The sequence below is a fragment of the Diceros bicornis genome, chromosome 17, assembly GCF_020826845.1.
Source record: "Diceros bicornis minor isolate mBicDic1 chromosome 17, mDicBic1.mat.cur, whole genome shotgun sequence".
NCBI lineage: Eukaryota > Metazoa > Chordata > Mammalia > Perissodactyla > Rhinocerotidae > Diceros > Diceros bicornis.
The window spans coordinates 47,360,280-47,386,089 of record NC_080756.1 but is presented as its reverse complement, the minus strand read 5'-3'; the positions used below and the strand labels follow the sequence as shown (position 1 = coordinate 47,386,089).

General features: G+C 39.0%; 1 protein-coding gene across 1 annotated transcript in view; it reads right to left on the bottom strand.

The window, feature by feature from the left end:
• GRIN2B (glutamate ionotropic receptor NMDA type subunit 2B) overlaps positions 1–25,810 on the bottom strand; it is a 278,160-nt gene that overhangs the window by 107,770 nt on the left and 144,580 nt on the right. The window contains exon 3 of the mRNA XM_058557590.1: positions 176–290. Within this exon, the coding sequence (XP_058413573.1) occupies positions 176–290 (115 nt within the window). The remainder of the gene's footprint in view (positions 1–175; positions 291–25,810) is intronic.

Here is a 25,810-nt window from a genome sequence, read left to right as displayed (position 1 = left end):
TGAAGATACAAGTATGAGAAATGGCTTCTCCTGTGTTCTCAAAGTATTGAAGTATTGATCTCTTGCTCCCCAGCTCAGAGACCAAAACCAAGGGACTATTTTCCTTTACTGTGCTGCAAAATTTTACATCCCTACCCTTCTACTTTGCTCGAGAATTGCCAAAGATATGTCCTACCCTCTCCCACTTTCTCTCCTTGTTCAGAAGGATTATCACCAGTTTCGGGTGCATCTGGTAGCCATCTTCACTGAAGGACAGATTTCTCCCCTCAAAAGTGACATTGATCAGATACCTGTAAAGATAAGATAAAAGGAAGGTTAAAAATATGAAGAAGGTATGCTAAGAACAAGATAGTTAGGAAGATGGAGAGAAAGGTGGATGGAGATTGGCAGGTAGACAGATATACAAATACCATTGTGAAACACAGTACCCCTCGAGCTCCCAGTTGAATATAGAATAGCCATTCAAATTTTCATGTAATAGGAATAATATGAAAAGATAATATATAATTTAAAATAAGGGCACTGAGTTTGTGTTTAGTCCATAGCTATGACTTTTGAGAAAATTACTTAGCCGTCTGAGCATCATTTTTTTTCACTATCTATAAAAAATGGGGTAATAAAGAGACCTACTTTATTAGGTTTGTAAGGCTTAAATGAGATAACTTACATGGGGCCTGGTGCATAGCAAACCCTTACTAAGTGTTAACAATTATTATGCAAAAAAGGAGCTGGATTAAAGGGCAGAAGTGGTAGAGACAAGACAAGAAAGTGGGAGTGTAGCAGGACAACTTTCTGCTAAGAAAGGTAGCATCTCGGAGCTATGGGTCTCTCCGCCTTCCAGAGATATGCACGTGGTTTTGAACTCTTGCTAAGCTCCTGCCCAGCCCATACTTCTAAGAGTTGTGAGATGAGAACAGCAGTCAGGGATCTGGTTCCATAAGATGCATCTAGAAACCAGAGCTATTGCACCATGTATAGTGAACAGAAAATACTGTTTATGGTCAGTAGCAGTAATTTGTTACTGAGGGGGTGGAGGGAGAGGCATTTCATGGAGTGCTTTAGGTACAGGCACACAAATTAATGGAAACTCTGGAAATAACTAGAGTGAGACGAATGAAACTGTCTTTCTCCTCAACACCTGCACCCGCAGCTCACCCCATTCCCCTGCTGGCTGCTCCAATCTGATGAAGAGTTCTCTCACTGGGAATTCCCACACGCATCCTCATTACAAATGCATTAGTGCAACCATGCTGATGGTAATTAATGTCCCTCTACCATAATGGCCCAAGGAATCAATAATGATTAGCTCCGTGTTCATATGACATGCTACTCTGGAGCCTTGGGCCTGATGCTGCTGTGAGATGTGTCTCTGCTAAGTAGCAAAAGGGGTATCTTGTAATTGCCATGAGAGTTCTAAAGGGCTTTGCAGATGTGACCAACAACCGTTTCCTAATACATTGACGGGGAGAAGAAGAATGCATCTGGAGGCAGCTTAAAGGTTCCTCTTTTAAGTCTTCTCATTCAGTAAAACCGTGAAACTCTCCTTCAATTCTTCCAGGTAACATTGGGTTAAGGAACAAGGTTGCCAGGATGCATATCCTTCAGGCAATTATAAAGATGACGAGGCATCACGAACCAAAACCCTCACGGACCACTTCTCACTTCCAGACCTGCCTGAGATTTTCAAGCCTGTCATTCCCTGGTCTTGCGTAGCTCCACAAATGCAATCAAGAACGCTGAAGATCTCAAAAGAGCAGAGATTTCTAGAATCTCAGAATTGAAAGAGACCTTCATAATCAACTAGCCCACCACTTCTTGCAGTTTATGCTTCCCCTCTCCAACATCATAAAAATGACCCTCTCAGTGGAATACTTCCACTGCTGGGGAGCTTATCACTGCACCCTCCACCCTCAAGATAGCCATCTCACTGTTGGGTAGTTCTTTTTTACTTAAAGCTGAAATCTGCTCCCCTGCAACCCCTCATCCTGGTCTCCTCCTTAGAAATTATACATTCTTAGTCGAATCTTTCTTCCACATGAGAGCTCTTCAAGTATTCAAAATATTTATCAAGTACCCCTTATAAAATAAATTTTAATCTTTGAAGAAATCTTAAGCTCATTTACTTCTATAGTTTCAGCTTGATAGATTAGCAAACTGAAGCACAGAGAGGTCAAATTATTTGCCCAATGTTCTAAAGCTAATTAGGAGCAAAAATATCATTTTAAGCCACATTCCCAGTCCCACGTCCTCTCTACCACAGCCCCCTGATTCTCATATGCCACATCAGGTTTAACATCCCCAGTTCTTTCACGTAGTTATCATATGCCATGGCTTCAAGTTCATTCCTCTCATCGCTTGGCTGCTCTCTCTAGATACTTTCAATCCATAAAAGTGTAGTGTCTCGAATTCAACTCAATGCTCCACACAGCACTGCTCCTCATCTCTCAGCTCAATGCTGCATGTGCAAGCCCATCACTAGTTAGAAAATAATATTCAGGTCTCCTGTAGTTTTCAACAACTTCAATATTTCAACCAAAGCCTTATATCATTCATTCCAGGGAATACAATTACAAAAGCACAAAACAAAATATTTTAAACTAACAAACCAGAATTTAAGCACCAAATACAATTAACTTGGAAACTATGTTCTTACTACAACAATACTGCATTGCTTAGAGTAATTTCTGGAAGTCTTCAGAGAAGTTTCTCCAGAGACATGCCAAAAAAATTTAGTCTCATCTCTTTTTTGGAAGAAAGAAAGAAAGGGGGGTGAGGGGGAAGGAAGGAAAGAAAGAAGAGAGAGGAAAGAGGAGAGGAGAGAAGGAAGAAGAGAGGAGGGGAAAGAGGGAGGGAGGGAGAGAGGGAAAGAGGGAAGAAGGGAAGGAAACAAAAAAAGGAGGGAGTGAGGGATGGAGGTAGGGAGAGAGAGAGAGGGAAGGAGGAAGGGAAATAAATTACCTGGCTTAAGCACCCTCCTTGCACCAGACACGGCTCTGCATAATTCTGACTTTATCTAAAACACCATTAAGAATATTTAAAAGAAAGTGTCCATTTCAGAAGGCAATTATGAAAGAGAAGTTCCAAAAATAATTTAAGTAATAAGAAGCTTGAATGGAATAAGTATATAGCCTCTCAAGATGACTTCTTTGAAGGGGACAGCATTGAATTGGGTGTATAAGTTGAGAAATTCAAAGTTTCAGAAAATAAACCACACTCTTGGGTAATGTACCTGCTCCACAGTTAAATTCTCTAGTTATTCCTGCTCTAGATTCCATTGATTTCTCTTATAAATTTTTCTCTTTCTGGGATGTTCACCCTCTTCCAGCTTTACAGGTTCATTCTATTCTACCTAGGCACTTTTCACATATTTTACACTTATCAAAAATATTAATAAAATTTTATGACAATATACAAAATATTCTTCTTCAAAGTATCCTTAAATCATTCATGTCCTTCAGCAGTATATAGTTAATCATTCACATTGTGTTTTTCTGAGTAATTCCCTCTGATGTGCCAATGTTTAGCTATTAGTGAGGAGCTTGCAAATATATGCCTGCCTTGAGCAAGTACGCCCTCTGAATAGCAGAACAAGCCAATGTATTCATTGGTAATGAAAAGTGTAAAAAATAATTGATAGTGTGGTCACGTCTAGACATGTAATTTTGGCACCTGAACCTCAGTTTTTCCTCTTTAAAATGGAAAAACTATTCTACCTCTAGCTTATTACCTAAGGCTGTTGTGATAATCAAATGAAATAGTGGATAGAAAAACTATAGAAAATATGAAAGAAATATAAGGTCACATAATAGGAAAATTTCAGGAAAAGAATATATTAGCATGATTTGAGTATCTAAAGGCAAGGAACTTGCCTCATTTTGGACCTCAGCGAATAAAATTGTGATAACTACATTTTACCAAGACCCAATTATCGATAGAATACATTGGAGGAATGGAGATTGCATTCCCCATAGGGAGGATAAACTAGGTCAAATGGTCATATTAATCACTTTAACTTTCCAAAAGACATGAAAAATGTCCAACTACCTTTGGATCTGGCTCCACTTTGTCAATTTTGAATATTAATTAAAACTTTAAAGCTATGTGTAAATCCTCAGTAGAGAATTAAATTGTAATTAAGATTAAGAGTTGCCAAAGCTACTCTGTTTTTCTCTAAACATGTCATCCTCAAGTATATAGTCAGAAAGCCTAGCTTCAAGTGGTGGCCAAATTCAAGCTCTACCCATTAGACTCTAATCCCCAGGAAGCCCCATCAAGGTTTGGTATATGAAAAAAAAAATTGCTTAATTTGTCTCTGGGATGCAGGTTGACCTGTAAGAAACCTTATTGAGTGTCTCATAAAGTTCTAATATTACACAGAATCTCAGATTGCTAGAACCAGAAGAAAACTTGGGAACTATCCACTGAGATCTCTCACTTTAGAAAGGAGAAAACATGTCCTAGAACGCTACTCAACTTTCCAAGGTGACCTGCCTGTTCAGGACTGGAGTTCAAATCTTCTGATTTTCAGTTCAGTGTTCTTTTTGTTATATCACCAAGTGAAGTGAAATCAGTTTTGCAGAGCCCCAGACGTACATTTTAGCATTCTCATGTCCCACGTCATGCCCTGGACTATGTAGATCCCTAATACAGACTGCATAAAATAAAATCCATCTCATTTCCTGCTTGACTCCTTGTTGAGAAATAGCCTCAGAACCCTGATGGGCTCAGAGCCAATACATTTGCTTTATATGGCCAAAGTCATACTCCAATGGGTTTAATGAGGTCAAGCTGAGGTAAAAAAGCCCTTGTGCCTCTTTGACTTTGACCATACCACTCAGAGCTCATCCACTGCACCACGTTGATACCTAAAGCAGTGATTTAGCAGTATGCCCTACGTGGGAGGCATCCAAAAGAGCTCTGCCAGAATTCTCCCAGTGAACCAAGAGCCCTGGCACCACAATACTCATTTTGCCCTCCATATTTTTACAAGGTACTAGATTTTTTTTTATTAGTGTCTGTTAATGTGGTAATAAGAGAGAGAAGTCTCTCATCTGATCCAATTCCTTCATTTCTAGATGAAGTCCAGAAGGGTTTTGTGGCTTTACCAAGATCAGATGATAGGGCTGGAAACAGGATCCATGTGTCCTCAGGAAAGTCCAGTGTTCTTTCCACACACCACCATGCCTCAAAAATCATGGAATTTATCATAGCTCTCAGTTTCTGCTCTCCAGGTATTAAGAGCAAAGTAATAAAGGAACACAGTTCCAGGCAAGAAACTTCAATTCTCAATCCCTTATTTCTAATTTTCTAGCCCTGAAAATCTGTAACTCTGTAACTGAGTCTTTACGTGTCACTTACCTTCTAAAGCCTTCAGCTTCCTCACCTATAAAATAGACTGGTTCATACCATCTTACTTGCCTGATGAAGGAAGTATAGGGATGCTCCTTTGACATGCTCTCTATCTATTTCATCTGATTAATACTGTGGCTATTACATTATTAAACTCCATCATCTGAATGGCAAAACCACAAATCTTTCAAAAAGTCTTTCTCTGGTCTCTTTTTGCTATTTTACTTATTACTATTTCATATACATGTTTTATCTTGAAATAGTAGAAACAATTTCCCACAGGATTAAAAATACAGTAGACTTTAAAACATTTAAAAGCTACCTAATTAGAGACCAGCATTGGAGGAAAGAGGCAAAGATATTTAAAAATTAGATATTCAATGTTATGGTTTGGTAAACTAAATAGAAATTTCTGACTTTTCTCTAACTTAGAAATTTGTAATTATCAAAGTGAATGCAAAGTGACCAATCCAGTGTAATGTTATCAATAGGTCAGGCCATGGCCAGGGAACAATTCTTCACTGGACTTACCAATGAGTTCTTCTGGGATCAACCCCAGAAGAAATATCTCATTAGTAAGATATCTTATGCTCAAATGAATGACATAGACAATGCCCCAAAATGCTGTAGAAAGACAATAAGAAGAAAAAATAAGTTAATCAAAGAATAAAGGAATGCAGTATGTACTATATCTACACACACCCCATAATCACCATCACCACCACCACCACCACCAGACAGTGTAGCATGGTATTTAAGAGCAGGGATGCTGCAGTCAGACAACCTCTGTTCAAATCCTAGATCCACCAGTTCCTAAATTGTGTGACAATCTTTTCGAGGCACATGAATTATTTTATTCTTGCCAACAATGGTTTTCTTTTTAAGGAAAAGGGATTTGAAGAAGTTTTAAAAGTTTCTTTTGACATATAATGTCATATATAAAAATCTTAAACCATGCTGTTGAACAAAATAATTAGAAATACCAGTTTCCTAAGCTGTCCAATGCAGTCCTTTTCTCTTATTTCTGTAAAAATGATACCTAACAGAGAACCTCAGGAAAAACTAATTTAAAGAGAAGACTGTAATATTAATTTATAATTACTTGAAACAGGTTAAAAATAGCTTGTCTTCCAGGGGATTAAACATTTTCTCTGAAATGGCGTCTATACCCTTAATTTATTTTGTAAACCACTGAAATGGCGTCTATACCCTTAATTTATTTTGTAAACCACTGCTCACAAATCATAAAAGTTTCAAGTTTGTGCTAGTCTGTATCTTAGTTATCTAAATTCTAAATTCATAGTGTTAAATTAATGAGATTTTAATATATCTTGAAGACTGACTGGTATAAATTTAACATACTTCCTCTTTCCTGCTGGTGGTGAGGATTGTGCTTTGGCCTCTTAGCAGTCCGAGCTGAACTGCATTCATTTGAGGGGTAAATGGTAAAGTGTCAATTCACCATCAATTACAATGAAAAAGTCTTCTCAAACCCTAGGCCTAACAATAAAATACTTCTGAGAGCTATTACCCAGATTCTGTTTCATGACTGACTGCCATGAATTAGTTTTATCTGAAATGAAAGAAAATAGAGGAGCATTGTTGGGAGTTGCCCAACAATCTCTGCTTGGCTATAAGAAGGTAGAGAACATTAACCTTCCTCCAGAAAGGTTACATCAATGAGTATTCTGAGTAGCTCTGCCACCAGCTGTGATGGCCTCATATCTACCCATCTGTACCCTTTCACCAAGTGGGCTCAACGTGGCAGCCACGGCCAAAGAACAGCTCTCCTCTGGACTTACTGATGGGTCCATCTGGGATCAAACCCAGGAGTTTGTTCTCATTAATAAGATATCCTATCTCAAATGAATGAAAGGGCTGGACAATGCCTCAAAATGCTTAGTGGCGAGGAATGAGTAGAAAGAAAATAAAATGGAGAAACAGAATTAGTTAAGTGAAAAGGAAAGGAACATGGCATGTACTAAACACACACACACACAATAACAACAAAACAACAACAACAGACAGTGCAGTGTGGTGTGTAAGAGCAAGGACACTGTAGTCAGAGGACCTCTGCTCAAGTCCTTGATCCATCAGTTCTGAAGCTATATAATCACGCAAGTTATTTAACCTCTTGTTGCCTCAGATTCTTTACCATAAAAAATGTGAATAATAATAGTACCTATCTCCTAGGATTGTTGTGAGGATTAAATAATTCAATATACATAAAGGACTTAGAACTGCACCTGCCACAGAGTGAGCATTATGTGTTAGCTGCTGTTATTGTAGTTATTATCATAATTACCTTTTTGTAAATATTGCTTAGATGTCAGAGAATGTTAGAGTTTGCAGGGACTTTTTGATCAATCTAACCTTTCATATTGAGAGCTGAACACACTGGGGCCTGGGGAGATGCTGCCACTCTTTGGCATGTTAAGTTCAGTGTCCAGGTCTCCCAGTTCCTGGAGCTCTGCTTTTCCATAATACCACCAGTCCAGCACATTTCCTCTCATTCCCACAATATCCCAGACTATTAAGGCTTGGGAACATTTCTTTTTCTACTATGATTAGTTACCCCTGTAAGGTTTCTTGCAGTGGGGAATCACTTACTCATACTACTTCAATACAAAGCTCACTTCCCAAGGAAGGCGAAAGATAAGCTCATACGCCTATAATTTTATCTAGAATAAATGACTCCTCAAATGACCCCTATTCTGATCTCCCAGAGCCCTGCTTTGAACACTATGTAATTCTCTTTAAAATTCCTTTGGAGGGGGCACACTTGTGCTGTGTGTTCTTTAGGGAACTAGTGATGCTGCCTTTTGATGCCAATTAATCAAGTGTGCTAAACACCAAAGCTACTTCTCGTTTGAGGAATTGTGCAAAGAACTCAGTAATGGAAAAGGAAATCCTCCTTGTCCCCATGCCCACAGCCCTTAGTCATCTCTGCTGTGGGTGAAACCTGCTAAGGTGCTATGGGAAACCTAGAGTTACTAGAGGCAGTTAGAAAGGTGAAACTCCCCAGTGGGAAACAACCAAGTAACTCTTCTGGATGATGTTATTGCCACTGGATTTTTCTTTTTTCCTTTTAAGTTCATATTTCCATGCTGTACATAAGTTAAAATCACTTTCTTTTTTAAAAGCACTGAATAAAATTCCTCTTCCATAGATTAGGTGGAATATATTCAAATAAAGCCCAGTGTAGGCTATCAACACTAAGTGGTGGCACCTTCCCAGAGAAAATGCCAAGACAAGGCAAAGGCTAGCTGATCACTGAGTACACTGATATTTCTTCTTTATGGCTACTAATAATTTTAGGGTGAAGGCTTGCCTTTCTGACATCCATTTTAGCTCACGAGCTGGCAACACTACTCAGGGCTATGCCAAAACAAGCCAAACAATGACTGGCAAAGATTTCTCTAGGACATTCAACTTTGACCAGAAGCCTTTTCCTTCTTGTGAATTTTCAGACTTATTGAAAGAAATCCTGGCCATATATACCCAAGAAGCCCCAGGCCAAGAATTCAAAGTGAACTGGGCATGATATCAAGCGAAGAGAATAAGTAGGCTTTTCTCTCCCTTTTGACCTTTCTCCATTTCTTGAATTTGTTCTTCCCTATTCTGGAGCTCCTCTCTACTCTCTCTTACATCTTAGGTGGTCAACAAAGTCAACACATTGGCAATACCTCCATACACACAGCCCCTGCTCCCTCTGTAGCTACCATATGCTTAACTTCACAGCTCCCTCCAACACCTCCACTGAAGGGTGGCAAGAGCATTAGTGAGATGAATTAGTGAGATGGCTTCAGTTACAGGGACTAGGGGTGGAGGTTATGAGGAAATATTATCTATGGAAAAAAGGGGTTATAATTTAGTCTTCCAGTAACGGTTGGCAGAGATCTTCAAGTGGAGATTTCTAGAAGCAATTATATTGAATGGGGGAAGAGAAAAGGGTCAAAAGAGGGAGGATATTCCAGGGGCAGGGGACAGTTTCCAACAGACAGAGGACTCAAGATGTCTGGGTGAAGATTATGTCTTCAGGGGAGATTGGTGTCCCACAATTACATCATGCTACAGATATTAGACAGGAAGAGTGGTGGAGGCTGTTGACTCATTCAAGAACACATATCTGTCTTCAGAAAACCTAGTCGTGAATCACACCTTCCACACAGATAAAGCCCTTTCACATAAGAAATAAAACAATTTCTTGAGTCTAGAGTTCAAGGAAAGACCAGGGGAATGAAAGAGATGCAAAATGGAATATAATACAGGAGTGGAGAAAGTGAACTGTCAGGAAAGTTAGTTAGCAACAAGGAGGTTGTTATTGTGGCTCCTGTAGCACAGTCTGGAGAATAGATTTTTGGGGCTACAGTTCGATGAGAGGACCCATCTCTAAAAGTATAGTTGGATTTGAAGGTGCAGGAAATGTATACTAGTTGGAAATGAAAGGGATATCATAGACCTGAAAACGATGAGACCAAATATATATCCAATCAAGAATACACCAAGATGGAAACCATAATGCAAGGTACTGGTCAAAGGTTATAAGCCAAACACAACTCCTATGTTTGAAGAGTTTTTGTAAATGTTGTTCTAAGTCACAGTACTTTATGGCACTGTTTCTAGACCAGGTTAGAGAGAGGTCAGGGAAAGATCAAACTTGTTTATTTGTTGATTTATTTAATTAATTTTAGTTAGTGAAAGACACCCACTCATCTTTTCCAATATTCTAAAATGGGCTTGACCCTTGAGTCAGAATTTGAAGCAAGGCGAAGGCAAGAATTTATTTAAACCAAACTTCATTTCTCTCTTTCTTCGTCCTCAAGAGGACAGCATCATGAACCTCAACTGCATCTTCTCAGGGAAACTGAAAGAAACATGTAATCATCTCTCCCTGCTGTACTGTGTGGGGGCTAGAACTCTGCTGTTCCTTCTTTGTCAGGAGATCCCAGCTCTTTCTCTCCCTCTGTAGGTTGATGTTTCCATGGAAACATGCTCTTTAATGCTTCTGAAATTACTGTGCATTTATACCATTAACTCTTTGTTGACTAGGGCAGGTCACAAAGAGATTTATTTTCCAACCTCTGAAAAGCAATTCCATTTTCTATCTCTTTTTACTGCAAACTTTATAAAAAGTAATTGACACCTGATGCTCCTATTTCCTCACCAGATTCCACTCCTTAACCCTTGAAATCTTGGCTTTCGCCTCTATCATTCTACTAAAAAACTGTTCTTACAAGGTCATCAATAATCAAAGCAAGGTCAACACAAATAAAATCAGTAGCCTTTGCTCCATCATCACCCTCCTTGACATTACACAGCTTCTAACAGTTGACACTTGCAAATTTTTAGCAACTCTCCTTTCCCTTGTTTATTTGTTGTTTAAAGCAGGATAATTTATTGGTTCTCTTTATACTTTCCAGGTGAGTTCCCTCTCCTTTTATGTCCATTTTCACTTGAAACTCCCTAATTTGGGGGTACCCCAAGACTCAGTTTTGCACCCCTGATCTCTCTCTCTCTGAGACTCATTTACAGCGACAGCGTCAACAATCACCTCCACACCAAGGCCTCCAAAATCTGCATCAGAGGTCCCATCTCCTTCCTGACCTTCAGTTTGATATTTCTAATTGGGCCATTCTACCTGAATGTCCTGATATCAGGCCAAACTTAACATGGCCATGTCCAAGCCAGGTTCCTCTGTCTTTTGGCAATGAGATCACCACTGTTAAAGCTTTAAAATTCTGAGACAGCTTTGACTTCTCCCTCTCTATTATAATCTCATCTTTACAACATAAATAAAAAAGGGGAGAATAAGCTGGCTGCTCTTATGAACCACTTTCTCAGAATCAGTCAAATCAATTAAAATGTCAGTTGTAGTTTAACATTAAGTACAAAATAAGCTGATTGACATTTTTTTCCCCTTTTCAGAGTTTTATCTCCCCAAGGTAAATGAATCTCAGGACTTTCTAGCCTATAAGTGAAATTCCTTGGAAGTCATATTCCTACTCTGGTCACTCAATTAAAAAAAAAAACACTCTAACAATGCTTCCATTTATTGAGCACATGCCAACCTCTGTTCTGGATGCTTTGCATTATTTTAAATTCTCACAGGATTGCTATAAAAAATAATTGGTAATATTATAATGAAAGCCCAATGTAGGTGGTACTGGGAGTTGAACCCATTTAATTCTGAGTGATTCTAAAACCCATGTTCCTTCCACTGCATCACACTAAGAACAATGTTGTCAAAAGAAGCAATGGTCAGGAGAGAAGGAAACAAAGTTACAAACTTCTAACATGGTAGAACTAAAATCCAAACCCAGATCTGAATGGCTCCAAAGCCTCTGCTCTTAATCATTATTTATACCACCAATCAGCAGTCTATCAGTTGCTTTTACTGTCCCTCATGCCAGCATCATAAGGAAGGTCTACAGGGAAGAGGGCAAAACTACACAGGCTCTCTATAGCCCTAAGAAAGACGAGAGGTACATAACTGGTCAGGAGAAACATTCATAGAATAACAAGAGAACTCCAGTCTCTAGGGACTGTCAATCTGTCATATTTTTCAAGCACTAACCCAAAAAAGTGAAGAAATGGAATTAATTTGCCTTATAAGAAAACAGGAGACAAACAACAAAGCAGTAAGCTTCACTGGACTTATAGAGGAATTAATTCTCAGATCACACTCTGGGAGGAAGTCAGTTATGAAAGTCTAGGACTATATTCTTGGAGTCCTTGTCAGAGGCAGACAACAAGAGCTAGAATATTTACTTGGTTTGGTTAAGATTAGAAAAAAAAGTTTCTCCTGGTTTGGCACACAATACCCAAGCTCTCTCTGGACTTAAAATACAGTATTAAAGTATTTCTTTGGAGCTACAATCAATTCTCAATTGCCCTCAATAAGGGAGGCAGAACAATACCTATGATCTGGACAATCAAATACATAGATCATTCTTTGTCCTTAGCCTGCTACATCTCTTCATAGGTTTACACGATAGAACACCCCCTTCCTCTGGAAATGCTTTCATTCTACGTCACATTATGATACATTATCTTGGTTCTTCTCCTTTATCTATGATTGTTCCTTCTTTACCTTCTTTGCTGGCTGATTTTACTTATCTTTTCTCATATTTGAGATTTTTTAGGAAATTCAGTACAAGGTCTCTGTTCATTTCAGCCATTCTCAGCAACCAACTCTTCCTCTAAGTGGGTGAGTCCCAATTCTACACTTGCAGTCTTGACCTCTTTCTCATCCCCTACGTCCATTCCTTGCTGGCCATTTCTACTTGCATTTTCCCCTGTTACAAACTCTCAGTGCCAGAAATGGGTTTGTTTTCTCTTTCCCCTCAAAATAGCTGACTTTCTAATTCCCCTCTCTCATTGAGTTAATATTTACCAACCATTTGGAATGGTGCCTGGCACATAGTAGGCACTCTGTAAATATTACTTATTCAGTAAATAAAGCCTTACTTCTTTAGTCTTGAAATCTCCCAGGTATTTCTGACATCTTCATTTTTTTTAGTTTGCCATGCCCAATTAATACCTCCAAATTTTCCAGTTTTACAAAAATAATTCTTGCATTTGTCACTTCCTTTCTACTCCCACAACTTTCATCCTAGACCAGGCCTTTATCACTTCATACCCAGATACCTGAAACAGCCCCCTCCTTGGCCTTCTGCCTTATATCAAACCCCTCAAATACCACTTCCACTTAATTTTACTATAAGTAAGCTTACTTACTTACTATAAGACTTCTTTGTGCTACGTCACTACTTGCTCAAAAATCTCCAATGGTTCCCCACTCCCTAGAATAAAGCCTGCCTGCAGTCAAGGCCCTCTACATCCTGGCCCTATCTAACTTTTTGGAATTCTCTCATCCTCTATGTGAACCTTTGCTGAAGAGAAGCAGCTTCTTCACTGTCCCCTGAACATTACTTGCACTTTCTCGCCTCGCTTCCATTTTCTCTCAATTGAGTGTAATCCAAATCTTGCTCAGGCTTATTGACTCAGATCAAATTTCACCCTCTCTCTACACTTTCCTGACCATCTGAGGCCCTCTCTCCTCTTCTCTCCTCCTGTCCTTTCTAGCCTCCAGTCCATATTTTAGCATTTACCATTGATCTGACCCGATTGTTCCCTTTTTTTTACTCAACTTTTTATGTTTGTGTCTTGTCTTCCATGATAGACAATATACTGTTGGAAGGTAAGAATCATATCTTGTCCTTCTATTATCCTTTGCAGAATCCAAATTAGTGCCCTGCTTGTGATAAGGATTCAATAAATACTTATGGATTTGTTTTTAACTTTCAGAAGATTAGTCTGCTGCTTTCTCACTTCCCACCCCCTCAACACTCACCTCTTCTATGTATTATGTACAACACACACACATACACACATATACCTGGTATTGAGTATTGATTCCCAGGGGAAGAAAGTGACTCCTCCATTATTGATTTTAAAAAAAGAATAAGTTGTAAAGAACATATACCTACAATCTTTCTTTGTTTTCTAAATGAGACAAAGAGCAGGCTTGACTTCATTCTTGCATGGGCCCTTTTTTAACTTCTCCCCTTTGAATGTCTTCCCCTTTATATTGTCCAGAAAAACATATGTTTGCCTTTGAGAATCATGTAACCGACCCAAATCTTACTCTATAAGAAAGAAAAAATAATAAAACTTCTTGATATTGAGGTTGCCAGCAATAATTTTTTTTAAACTCTGGAAAATAAAAACACTGATGGAACCTGAAATATATGTAAAAATAATATTTAGATGTTCTTTACCAATGTAAATTCACTATGTTAGTTTAGGAACAGAAAAAATAGACTCATTTCATTTATAACATTGAAATAGAAAGTCTTTAAAAAACCAGAAAAACAAATGGGGAATTTGCTATTTGTTTTACGGTACTTTTTAATTTTTGAGAAAAATTAAAATATCCTCAGTGGAAGAGGGGGATAACTTTTTTCTCAATGTTCACATAGCTAGGCACAGACAAAATCCCTACCTCACCTCTTTCGACTCCTCAACTTTCCCCACATCACAGCAAGAGCAGAAGAGAAAATGAAGGTGAATATTCAGATATTTACACTAAGATCTTCTCTACATTTGGCCCAACTCTTGATAACCCAGAATATCAATATTTGCAGAGATGCCTATGGGTTGATGCAAATGATGCACAAAGTGTATATTTCATGGATGGGAAATTAAGAGTTGAGGATAGTTCATCCTCTCTCCTTTGTAGATAACACCAGGACACGAAGAAGTAGCCCAGGTAGAAATCAGAAAGGTATTGTTAATAAGTGTCTCTGAACCTCAGCAAAGGTTTAATCCCTGTGAAAGCAGAGGGAACTTAATTTGATTAACACTTGCCTGAATTCCCTCAAATTCTTGGGGATCCTAGCATAACCTAGAGGAATTTAGCATTTGAGTCAATTTCCTTCCCTCTTTTCCAGTCACTACCAGGTTTCTTTGATTATACTTGATTATATGAAGTTAAAACACATTCTATGTGACTGGGGGAAAGTAGCAAAATAGCTTGAAGAAACGCAGTGTTTGATGTCTTCAATTACAAAGGGGGTTAGGGTGAATGTATAAGAGATAGAGAATGTAGGGGAGCAAGCACACACTGGAGAGAAATGAAGAGATGGAGAGAAGATGAAAAAGCATTCAGCATGCTAGATAACATTTCCATGGCAACCACATTTCATGCACAGAGAAGTGCCAAAATAAGTCAAGATCCAAGTAAGTAGGTGTTGGTGGAAAGAGGAGATAAGAACTCAGTGATGGACAAAAACCACCTAGAGATGAATTATGTTTGTGAATTTAACTCTTCTTCCCATTTCTTTTTCTAACCATATCCAAAGCTCTAGTTTAAGTGAGAATGCAACTGAAGTGTGGCTGCTGCCAAACCCAAATTTCATCCAGGAAGGTCTCGGGATGATAGGAATGAGGCTTCAGAGCCTCCAGTCAAGCCAAAAGAGAAAAATCCTGAGTGTGGTAAACAATTTCCCTGTAGCCATTAGCTTGCTTTCCCAACTTGTTTCAGCAATTTGCACAGAAGGAAGAGATTTGTTGTCATTTTTCAGGTGGCTTAAGGAGGGGAAACAACATTGATGGAAATACTGTTGGGCATGTAAAGATAGGTACAAAGTTCCTACATCAGTGGTCTAGGCTGCCTGCCCACTGGTGAAATCTATCCCTGTACCATGGAGAGAAGCCTGTTTGAAGATATAGTCAGCATATCTCTGGAGAAATTAGATGCTTGGAAAGATCTTTTCTGAGGCATTTAAAGTTACTCAGCATATAATGTATAGTCCTTCCTTTATAACTTTAGGACATCATATAAGAACCATCAAGAGGGCCAAGATTTTTGCGCCTTCCCATAGCAGTCATGGAGAACCCTATGACAGCATGGCCCACAAGGCTTCTCTACACAGGTTTATGCCTGTGTAGAGGCTGACCTGGGTCTCTGACACTCACTTGGGGAACCTGTTAAAAATATGGATTCCTGAGCCACACCCCAGAGACAGGGATTCAATATGCATGGGATAGAGCCCAAGAACATGCACTTTAAAGCTCCCTGCATATTCTATTGTTTAGACAGATATGGAAACCATCAGATGAAACACACTTTCCTCCTCCCACACTCCGGTGACTCCCTTTCTCTCTACACCTTGCCAAAAAGTGGGCAGGTGAGACTTTCCTCACCCCCAGGAGTGGAAGAATCATCAAACCTAGCAGACAGTTGTCCCTCATGCACTCACCAGGCCAGAAAAATGTCATTTTGCACTGAAAAATGTCTCTGAGACCAGCGCTGGCCACCAACTACTCCTGTCTAGGAGAGTTTGCTCTTGGGATCACTCTTCTATAAATGTGGGGTGGACTAGGGAGAAAGAGAACATAGTTTACGTCAGAGGGCTTAGACAGTAAGTGAGAATAGTTAGGTCTTAAAGTAAAATAAATAGCTAAATTTTGAATGAGAAATAAAAGCACTCTATTTTCCTATTGATCCACAAAGGTACTTCCCTGCATCATAACCTTGCCATAAAAATCACAGAAAATTCAAAAGACCCTTCAAAACTCAGTTCTCTTACCTTTCAATAACATTATCCCTCTCCTGATTCCGATTTATACAACCCAACATTTGAAGAATCTCTTCCCAGACTAAACATGTCTATTAAAAAGTGAAATTTACTAGGTGAGGCATCTCACAAGAGCAATGTCAAGTTTATGCAACAAATGATCATTGAGCCCTATTATACATCAGGCACTGTGAATACAGAAATAAGTAAGAGAAGTTAATCGCATCTCCCAAGCACTTACTCTGTTACAGGTGTTTTGCACATGTTACTTTATGTAATCCCATGTTATGGATGAGAAAACTAAGGCTTAGAAAAGTGACTCATCTCGTCAAAGTCATATAGCTAGTTAGTAAATGACAGAATGGTATTAAAATTGAGGTTTATCTGATCTCTAAATTATGCTTTTTAAATCTATCACACCAGCTCTTTCCCACAGGTTGTATATATGAAAATTAATGTTGCTGACTACATGTCCACTTTCATATATATATATAAAGATATATATATCTTTGACTTTCCTTTCATTCTTTCCCTTTCATAAGATTTGAGGCTATGCATGCCTTCTACTTGAGAGGTGACTGACTCTGAAGAATAAAGAGGATTTAAAGTGATGTAAAAGACCAGGAACAAGGAGCTTGGTGTTTTATGGCAAGCTGCAAAGGTATTCCTAAGGTTTCCACATTGCCCCACTCAATTCACCAAGGAGCAAAACAGACATGAAAGGAGCATTTATCAAGGAAATAAAAGAATTTGTATTTTTGGGGTGTGTCCCTACATTCATATATATACAGTCAGGATAGGAAACTGTTGTATGAAATGTGCATCACTTCCACTCACTTGTCCCTTCCTTCCTTTCTGCCTTTCCAAATACTGGCCTACCACTATCATGTCTATCAGGAACATAGAATAGCAATAAATGACCCAGTAAGGGGCACTGCTGAGGAGAGGTACTTCCCACAAATACAGGGTGTTAAGTACTCTAACAGCCTTACAAGGAAATGAGAGCACAGAGTAGGACACAAGGAAGCTGTGTGGGGAAGGGGCTTACAGTTTTATAAGGGGGAGCTATTTTAGCTGGGTCTTAGAGAATGAGTAGTATATTTGGCAGAGAAGAGAAGGACGGAGAGTCCAGAGAGTGTAGCATATGCAAAGGCAGCATCTGGAGGAATGAGGAAGCTATAGCTGCAGGACAGGCTGGAGGAAAGGGAGGAAGGTCATTGGAGTGGGGAGAAGCAGTGCCAAAGTTTAAGCCTGAAAAGAGAGACTGAGGCCATTTGGGAAGGTCTTGCACACGATGCTATATCCTTATAAATAAGTATCCAAGAAAAGTTTTCAAACAGGGCAGATAAGTGATCCAATTAGTTTTTCTAATTAATTTTTTTGTTGTTGTTAAGAAGAATAATGCTTGGCATGAAGAGGAGTTAAGGGGCTCTTAGTCTAGATAAGAGAAACAATGTGAATTTGAAACATAGTAGTGGAAATGGCGATTGAATGCTAGAGGACAATCTAAGAGACTATTGTTAACAGAGTAGATGGATGTGGAATGTGAAATGTAGTGAATTTAACTGCATGATTGCTCCCTCTCATTACACAGAGAAGAAGTGTAGCTCTGAGCTCTGCAGGCAACTCTCAAGGTATGACACCTTGCATTTATGACCTTTCTTATTATAACCACAACCTCCTTAAAACTTCAAGATCAGTGGTGAACTGACTGGTTCTTATTAAAATTGGAAGAGGAAGGAGACAGAAGGCTGGGAGAGTCAAAAAGGAAAGGGATCTTGGAGCATTAATAAAGACCTAGAAGGAGTACAGCATAACCATTTTGCATGTTGGAAGATCATGCTGGCAGGAGTGTGGAGAATGACTTGAGGGAGCCAGCACCCCACAAGTGACCTTTGATATATCTGACAAAACTTATTTAACTATCTTGGGAGCCCTCCTATCTTCAGGTTTGAGAATTTTGATTCATTTCCCCTTTTTGGAGTCCCTTTTTTCATTGTTCTTGCTCAGCCCCTCTCAAAATCACTGCCATCTCTTTTACATAGTGGGATGTAGGATTATATGAAAATGTTAGCATGCAGAGATATCAGTGCATATAATTTGAAAAAGTTGCCCCCTAGGTGATTCTAGAATCTACCCCCACCACACAGTCACCCCCACTGAAAAGCTTCCATAGCCAATTCAACCTATGCTGAGTGAGAAGAAAGATTGCACACCAATTTGATACTTCAATGAACTCATATGGACTCAGGCTCCCTCTCATTGCAGCATCATATTACAGGACCATGTTTAAGTCACAGCTCACTGCTATTCTTGGCTGTATTTTGCAGTCCGCTTCCATCCTGTTTTTCTGCAAGTCAACTCTTCATTATCAGCACTAATGGAGGACAGGGAGGGCATACGTAACCAAAATCAACAGATAACTCCAAACCTTATTGTAGGCAAAGAGTTCAAAATTCTCCCCCACCGAGCCTTTGCAGAGTTCCTATCATGAAGCAAAACTTAATAATGCTTTAGCTGTTTTCTTTGCTCCTCCACACCTGCTGGTGGAAGTCCTAACAAGAAGCAAAATGACCAAAACCCAGCAGGAGGGGAAAGGGTGAAAAGCAAAAGACCTAGAAACTTCACAAGGTGGATAATAAGGGCCTGCATGATGGGCTCTTGGAAAATCAGGATCTGATTGATGAGGCTTATTTTTTTCCCCCAAATGCAATGAAGACAAATCATCAAGTAAGTTTGCTCCAAGATGTAAATTTTGCCATGAATTACTCCCACAACTCAGGAGAGAGGCAAAGAATGGGAAAATACTCAATTTTCACTTTTTAAATGTGCAACCATAACCTTAAAATTCATCCAATTCAGGAAGCAGCTTGTCTCTAAATGTGGTGAAAAAAACAGTCTACTGAGTCTATCAGGGCTTCTGACACACTCACAGATGGTACCATTAACATCTAGCTCAGCCCATATTCCTATTGTACTCTTTTTTTCTCCTTGTCACTGTACTAGCTTTGGGCAACACCTGATTTCATCTTTCCTTTTGTTCTATCCCTTGTTTTCTCTTCTGTGGGTCCTGTAGTCACTAGGGAGACTTCATCTCATTTGACAGTGACATTTTGAGAGTAGGAACTAGAGTGGAGAGGCTGGAAGGATGGCCTGGCCCTCATGCTTCCCATCGCAAAAGTTTTTTTCCAAGAATGCATTTAGGGAGGATATACTCACCAATGAAATATTGTCTTTTAAAGAGAGCTGAAGCAAATATGGCCAATGTTAACATCTATTAAATCTATGCAGTGAAAGCACTGTATCTGAGATAGTATTTTCTGTATTTTCCTGTGCATTTAAAGAATTTCATATTTTGAAAATATTTTACTGTATGGAACAAAAAAGACAGCTAACCTGCACCAACTCTACTGGTTCATAGTTAATTAAAGCAGAGAATGTTGATCCTAGGAAATGCATTTTGCTATGTTATATAGTATTTACTCTCATTTAAAATGAAGCTTACATACCCAATTCAGCATATGCCTCTGAAATATACACCAAAGTAACAGATGAGATTCACTTTTCCCTCTCACATGTAGGATGATCAACAGACCCTACCCACTCTCCTCCATTAGGATTGTAGCATTCCTAAGTGAGAGGCTGAGACATTATTCAGATGTAACCACAGTTACACAGAACAGCACCGTTTCTTCCAGCTTCAGCGTTTCGCTGGAGGTCACCTCCCCGCATCATTATCGGCCTTGATCCACGGTTTATGAGGCAATGAATGCATAACACATGCTGCTAAAGCATTCACGTGCATGTGGTTCTGTACTGATGTAGCCTGATGTGGGAGGAAGTAACTTTACATTTAGGAATGTCTCAAATTCCCAACAAATTCCTACCTTGTGGAAACAATGAAACTCCCCAAAAGAAGAATCCCCTATAGAAAAGAAAGATCAGGAAAAAAAAATTTCTTTTGTGGAGACATTCAAATATTAGTTGAAGTTTTTGTTTTGATACCATGATTCCACTTTTGTACAAAATAAAATGACATGTGTGTGTCTGTACAAACAAAATATAGTTTTAAAGCCTGGAAGAAAATACCCAAAAATATAACAGTATTATCTCTGAGTGTGATAAAATTCTTTGTGTTCTTTTCATACTCACTTAAATTTCCAAATGTTTCTATGATGTAAACATATTACTTGTATATACAAAAAAATTATATTTTAAAAACCAAAAAGAATTTACTTTGGTCATCTGCATAGACTATTACAGCAAATAAAAATTATTATTGTAATATGTAGAAACTTGGGAAAAAGTCCATCCATCAAAACGTGTGAAAAACTAATGAAAAATTGGGTGTGCACTGTGATGGCAAATGTATAAAAATAGGCATGCACAAGTCAAAGGCTGTAATAAAATTAAAATAGTTGTGTTATGGTGGTGGGGATATAAGTGAATTTTCTTTTGTTTCCAATTTTCTTATTGCTATCTCTCTACGTATAATTTTTGAAAAATGGAATCAGTACCACACAGCTCGTTAAGCCTGTTTATTAGGGGCTAAGGCCAAGTGCTTCAAGAAATGGAGGTAAGTTGACTCTGAGAGGTAAACTAGTAAAATTCAACCTATCATGGCTGATATGGGCTTGCATAAAACATCATGAAGGCAGTGGAGTTAGAAAGACCTGAACTCACCCCCCACTGGTGGGGGCACTTACTACGCAGACCTTGGGCAAGTTGGCTTCTCGGAGGTCCCCTCTCTCCAAATATCCATGGTGTGATGTTGTGCTACAGATTGGAGACAGAGTAATACATCTATACTGCCTGGCACCAACAGTTAATTAATAAATGATTCTTACTAGGGCCTCCTACATCAAAGTAGAAAAGCGGAGCTTAGAAGATGTCAAGGTAATTCTAATGGTATAAGAAATCTGCAAAAGAATCAAACAAACTCCCGTACACAACTTGTTTAACAGGAATCTCTGAAGAAAGATTGAAGTGACAAAGGAAACTTATCTGTTTGAAACCTATAAAAGAAGAACCAATGTATATGAAGTTGCCAATGATTTTTCTAGCACTGTAGAGGAAAGAAATTCACATGGAAGGACATTTAAAAAAAACCCCAATTTTTTGTTTTTGGCAAGTAGCAATACATTTGACAGGTAACACTAGAGTTGAGATGGATACATCATAACTTCAGTGACACCAGCCCCTCAGACCACGTAATTCACTCCTTTTTCTGTTTCTAAAGGCACCAGGGAATCTTCTTATAATTGAGCAGTGGCAGCTCCAGCATTTCAATAGAAGAGGAGCTCTTCAAAGAGCAGCAATATGCAGTCTGTGTGGGAAGGGTGGGGTGGGGCATGTTAGCATACTGGGACTTGTCTTAAAACATCATCTAGGGGCCAGCCCAGTGTAGCAGTTAAGTGCGTGTGCTCCACTTCAGCAGCCCGAGGGTTTGCAGGTTCGCATCCCAGGTGCACCAACGCACCGCTTGTCAAACCATGCTGTGGCGGCGGCCCATATAAAGTGAGGAAGATGGGCACGGATGTTAGCCCAGGGCCAATCTTCCTTGGCAAAAAGAGGAGGATTGGCATCGGATGTTAGCTTGGGGCTGATCTTCCACACAAAAAACAAAAACAAAATAAAACAAAACCCCATCATCTACATTATAAGTACATTGGTTTTACTTAGATTGTATGTTTATTTGCCAGTGTTTGAAAGGGGAACTGATAGGAATTTTAAGGAAGCCAAATACCTTCCCCCTCCTCTTGGCCTCTGTAATTTAGCTAACCGTGGAACTTTTCTACAAAGAAGAGAATATAATGAACAACCAACTTGAGTAGAAAATCTTTTTTAATAGATGTTTTTCAGTGACATTTGGAATTCATTAAAAATTCCTTATCACTTCCTCCATCAAGAGGTAGTTTATTTCTTATTCCCCTCTCCCTCCCTAAATCTAGGCTGGGCCTGTAACTGCTTTGACCACGAAAATACAGCAGAAGTGACACTCTGCCAGGTGGAACTAGCCACCATGCTTTGAGGAAGCCCAAACAGCCAAGTAGAGAGGCCCACGTGGAGGAGAATTGAGTCCTGATGACTCTCAGCTGACATCCAGCACCAGTTTGCCAGCCATATGAGTGAGCTCTCTTGGAATTAGATCCTCCAGCTCTAGTTAAACACTAAGTGACGCTGTCTGGAGCTAAGAATACTATCGAGTCCTTCCCAAATGGCAAAACTATTAGCTTACTGGTTGTTATTTTAAACCACTAAGTTTGGAGATGATTTGTTATGGAACAATTGATAACAAAAGCTATATTACTAACTGGCATCTGGTTTACACTTGAGTCTCATATGAGTTTAGTTAGGACAGGTTATTGCTCTGATGCTGATCAACTCTGAGGGAACTATACAATTGAGACTGGGAGCCTAAAACCTCACAAGGTCATCATAATCCTATCAAAGTAATAAATTCTAATCAAGTTCTGCTCAGGTACCCCACTGGCCTCCTCTGTAATATTTTTTCATTCATTTAACTAATATTATTCATCTAACTAATATCAAGCAACTATTATGTGTTAGGCTCTGTGGACTCAGTGGCAAACAAAATAGACACAGTTCCTGCCATCACAGGGTTCTTGGTCTAGTAAACATCTAAGTTCATCTCACCAACTGCAATAGCAGAGCCTGCTCTAACTGAATTTACTACAACTGCACTATCCAGGCCAGATCACAGTAGAGGTTCTGTTTTGGTGGCGAAGGCTGGCCTACCCAAGAAGCCCAGAACTGCACAGCTAAAATGCATGTTGAACTGCTGTCACATGCTTTTCACATGTCCTGTGGCTTCTCCTGAAGGCCAGCACTCAAAGATCCAGGCAAGAACTCTACCCATCCTCCTGAACACATTCTCAGTTCAGGGTTCTTTGGATGAAAGGCAAATGCAAAAGAAAGCAGAAGTGTACAGGAGCTGTGAGGAGAATCTTTGAAGGCCTCCTGAAAAATTCATATGAAACTCCTTTACCAAGTAAGTTTAGAGTCTTTGCTATACAAATCAATACTGGTCAATTCAAACTCCAAGAAGGTTTTTTTTTTTTTTTTAATTTGAATAATCTCAGCAATAACAGAACTTCAGCAATTTGCCAAAAAATAATTCCATTAATTAAGATTTCTAGAATGAGTGTTTTATAATTCACCGATCTCTTTCATGTAGATCATAGTTCTTCCACTATCATTCTCAGGAGCTGTTTCCCATGAGACCTTGGCCTGATCCCTCCTCAGCTACTACCATCACACCCAGAACAACAGAATTATAACTGTTAAAATATCTATGATTTTACTATTTTAAAATTATGTTCCCCAGGATCTTTCCCTTGATGAAGGAGTCTCAAGGTATTCACCTTTTATTTGATAACTTTAGGTACTGGTAACAATCAAAACTGCCTAGAGCCAAGGAGAGCTTTATCATATGACAAAACAGCCAGAGCACGCACATGGCGTCTGTATGCTCAGAGATCTGTTAGTATTCCTAGTCTGTTCTTCAGCCCTTGACTTCAGTAGATCAGGAATGTCTCTGAATGAGTGATAGATGAAAAGATCTAGAATGGAAATTGTCTTAAGTGGCTATAAACTAAACCAAGAAGCACAGCTGTTAAATGAGCATTATAATTTGAACACAGGAATAGATTCCATTAATCTGCCCTCCATAGGGGTCCACACACCATTAGCACAAGTCTATCCATCCCCAGGAGGCAGCTCCATTATAAACCAAGGATTCTGCTCAATTCCAAGGCCTCACCAGGAGGGGCCCCACAAGAATTAAAGGACAGCAGTCCCATGCTCTCATGAACACAGAAGACCACAGGCCAGCATTAAGAACTTGAAGTACAGCTTTTGGATTCCCATCTCTTTCCTTTCTACTCTTTCAGGCCCTGGCCTCCCAGGTTCCTCTTTCTCCTTAGTTTGATGCCCTATGTTGTTTCAGGCTGTCCAAAGTTTCTGGATTCTGAACTCTCTCAGACATCTTTTCAAGGTATTCCAAATTCACTGTTTGCTCCTCTCTTATCGTCATACCATATGTTTACTCATCAAAACTCCCCTTCCTTAGAGCTAAGGTCTTAGCCAGACTAGGAGGAAAGCAATCTACACATTACTAACTCACCCGTGGTGAAGGAATGTTGCTTACGTGTGCTCAGGAAAGGCCTTGCACAAACCTAGAAGGGTCATCATAACATGAATATTGCCGATTAGTGTTTTCATTATGACAATTTTCCAGCACATGGCCATGAAGTGTTTTGAGGAATGGACACCTTTTTCTAATTTGCACAAAGGTGCCTTGTGGGCTAAAATATTCTGTGAATCACTGATAAATCTTTGCCTTCATTGTTTATTACTTCAAATAAATTTTTAATTGGGCAGAACTCTTAGGAAGAGATTTTGTGCAGTGAGTGGGCTTTTCTTTAAGTGATCCCACACACATAAGGCCAGCTGGAGAAGGAAAGAGAGAAAGGCTAATAGGCCTCCCACCCTTCCCTTATTTGGTTGTAAGAGTGGACCTCTTCCTGTATGCCCACTCCTCATATTTGTATTACTCCTAAAATATGGTTATCATCTCACAACTTTACATTTTTTATTATTCACATACTACATGTTCACTGTGGCAAATCAGAAAACGCAGTTAAGAAAAATAATTTCACTTTCCAGAGGTAACCACATTATTATTTTAGCAATATTCTCAGATGTCTTGTAAGCATAAATATGCAAATACAATAAAAATATATATCACATTATACACAACTTCTCTAACCTTCTATTTTCACTTAATACTTCATCTCTTTCTCTACACATTCACAAATAAGAATATGTAATATGATATTTCTAAAAACTCATAATATTTTATTGAATAATTAATCAAAATTGAATAAATCCTTTCGTAATGAAAATTTAGGATGTTTTCAATTTACAAAAAAGAGATAGCCACCGTCCTATGCATATCTTTGTGCAGTTAACCTTTTCTTTCTTTTAAGTGAGGTTGACCACAGGATCCTTTTGACTTCAATCAATTATTCCCAGCTGCCTCTGCCCACCCAGGGAACATATATATGCATATACAAATGGACACAAATACACTCTTAATTCTACACATATCTTTATATAGTCATTTCCATTCACAATCACATTCAGATTCAAACTTAAACTCGTACAGAAACCCACCCAGTACACAAATTCATGCATTCACTTTGTCTCTATCATCCAACAAGAAGGAGAAGCTGGGATGGGGCTACGGGTGAGCAAGGATGGGGGTGGGGTACATAGGAGAGGAGTTCTGAAGGCTAGGGAGAAATGAAAGCCAGGCAGGGATTCATCAGAGAGATAAGAAAGTAATAATGGAG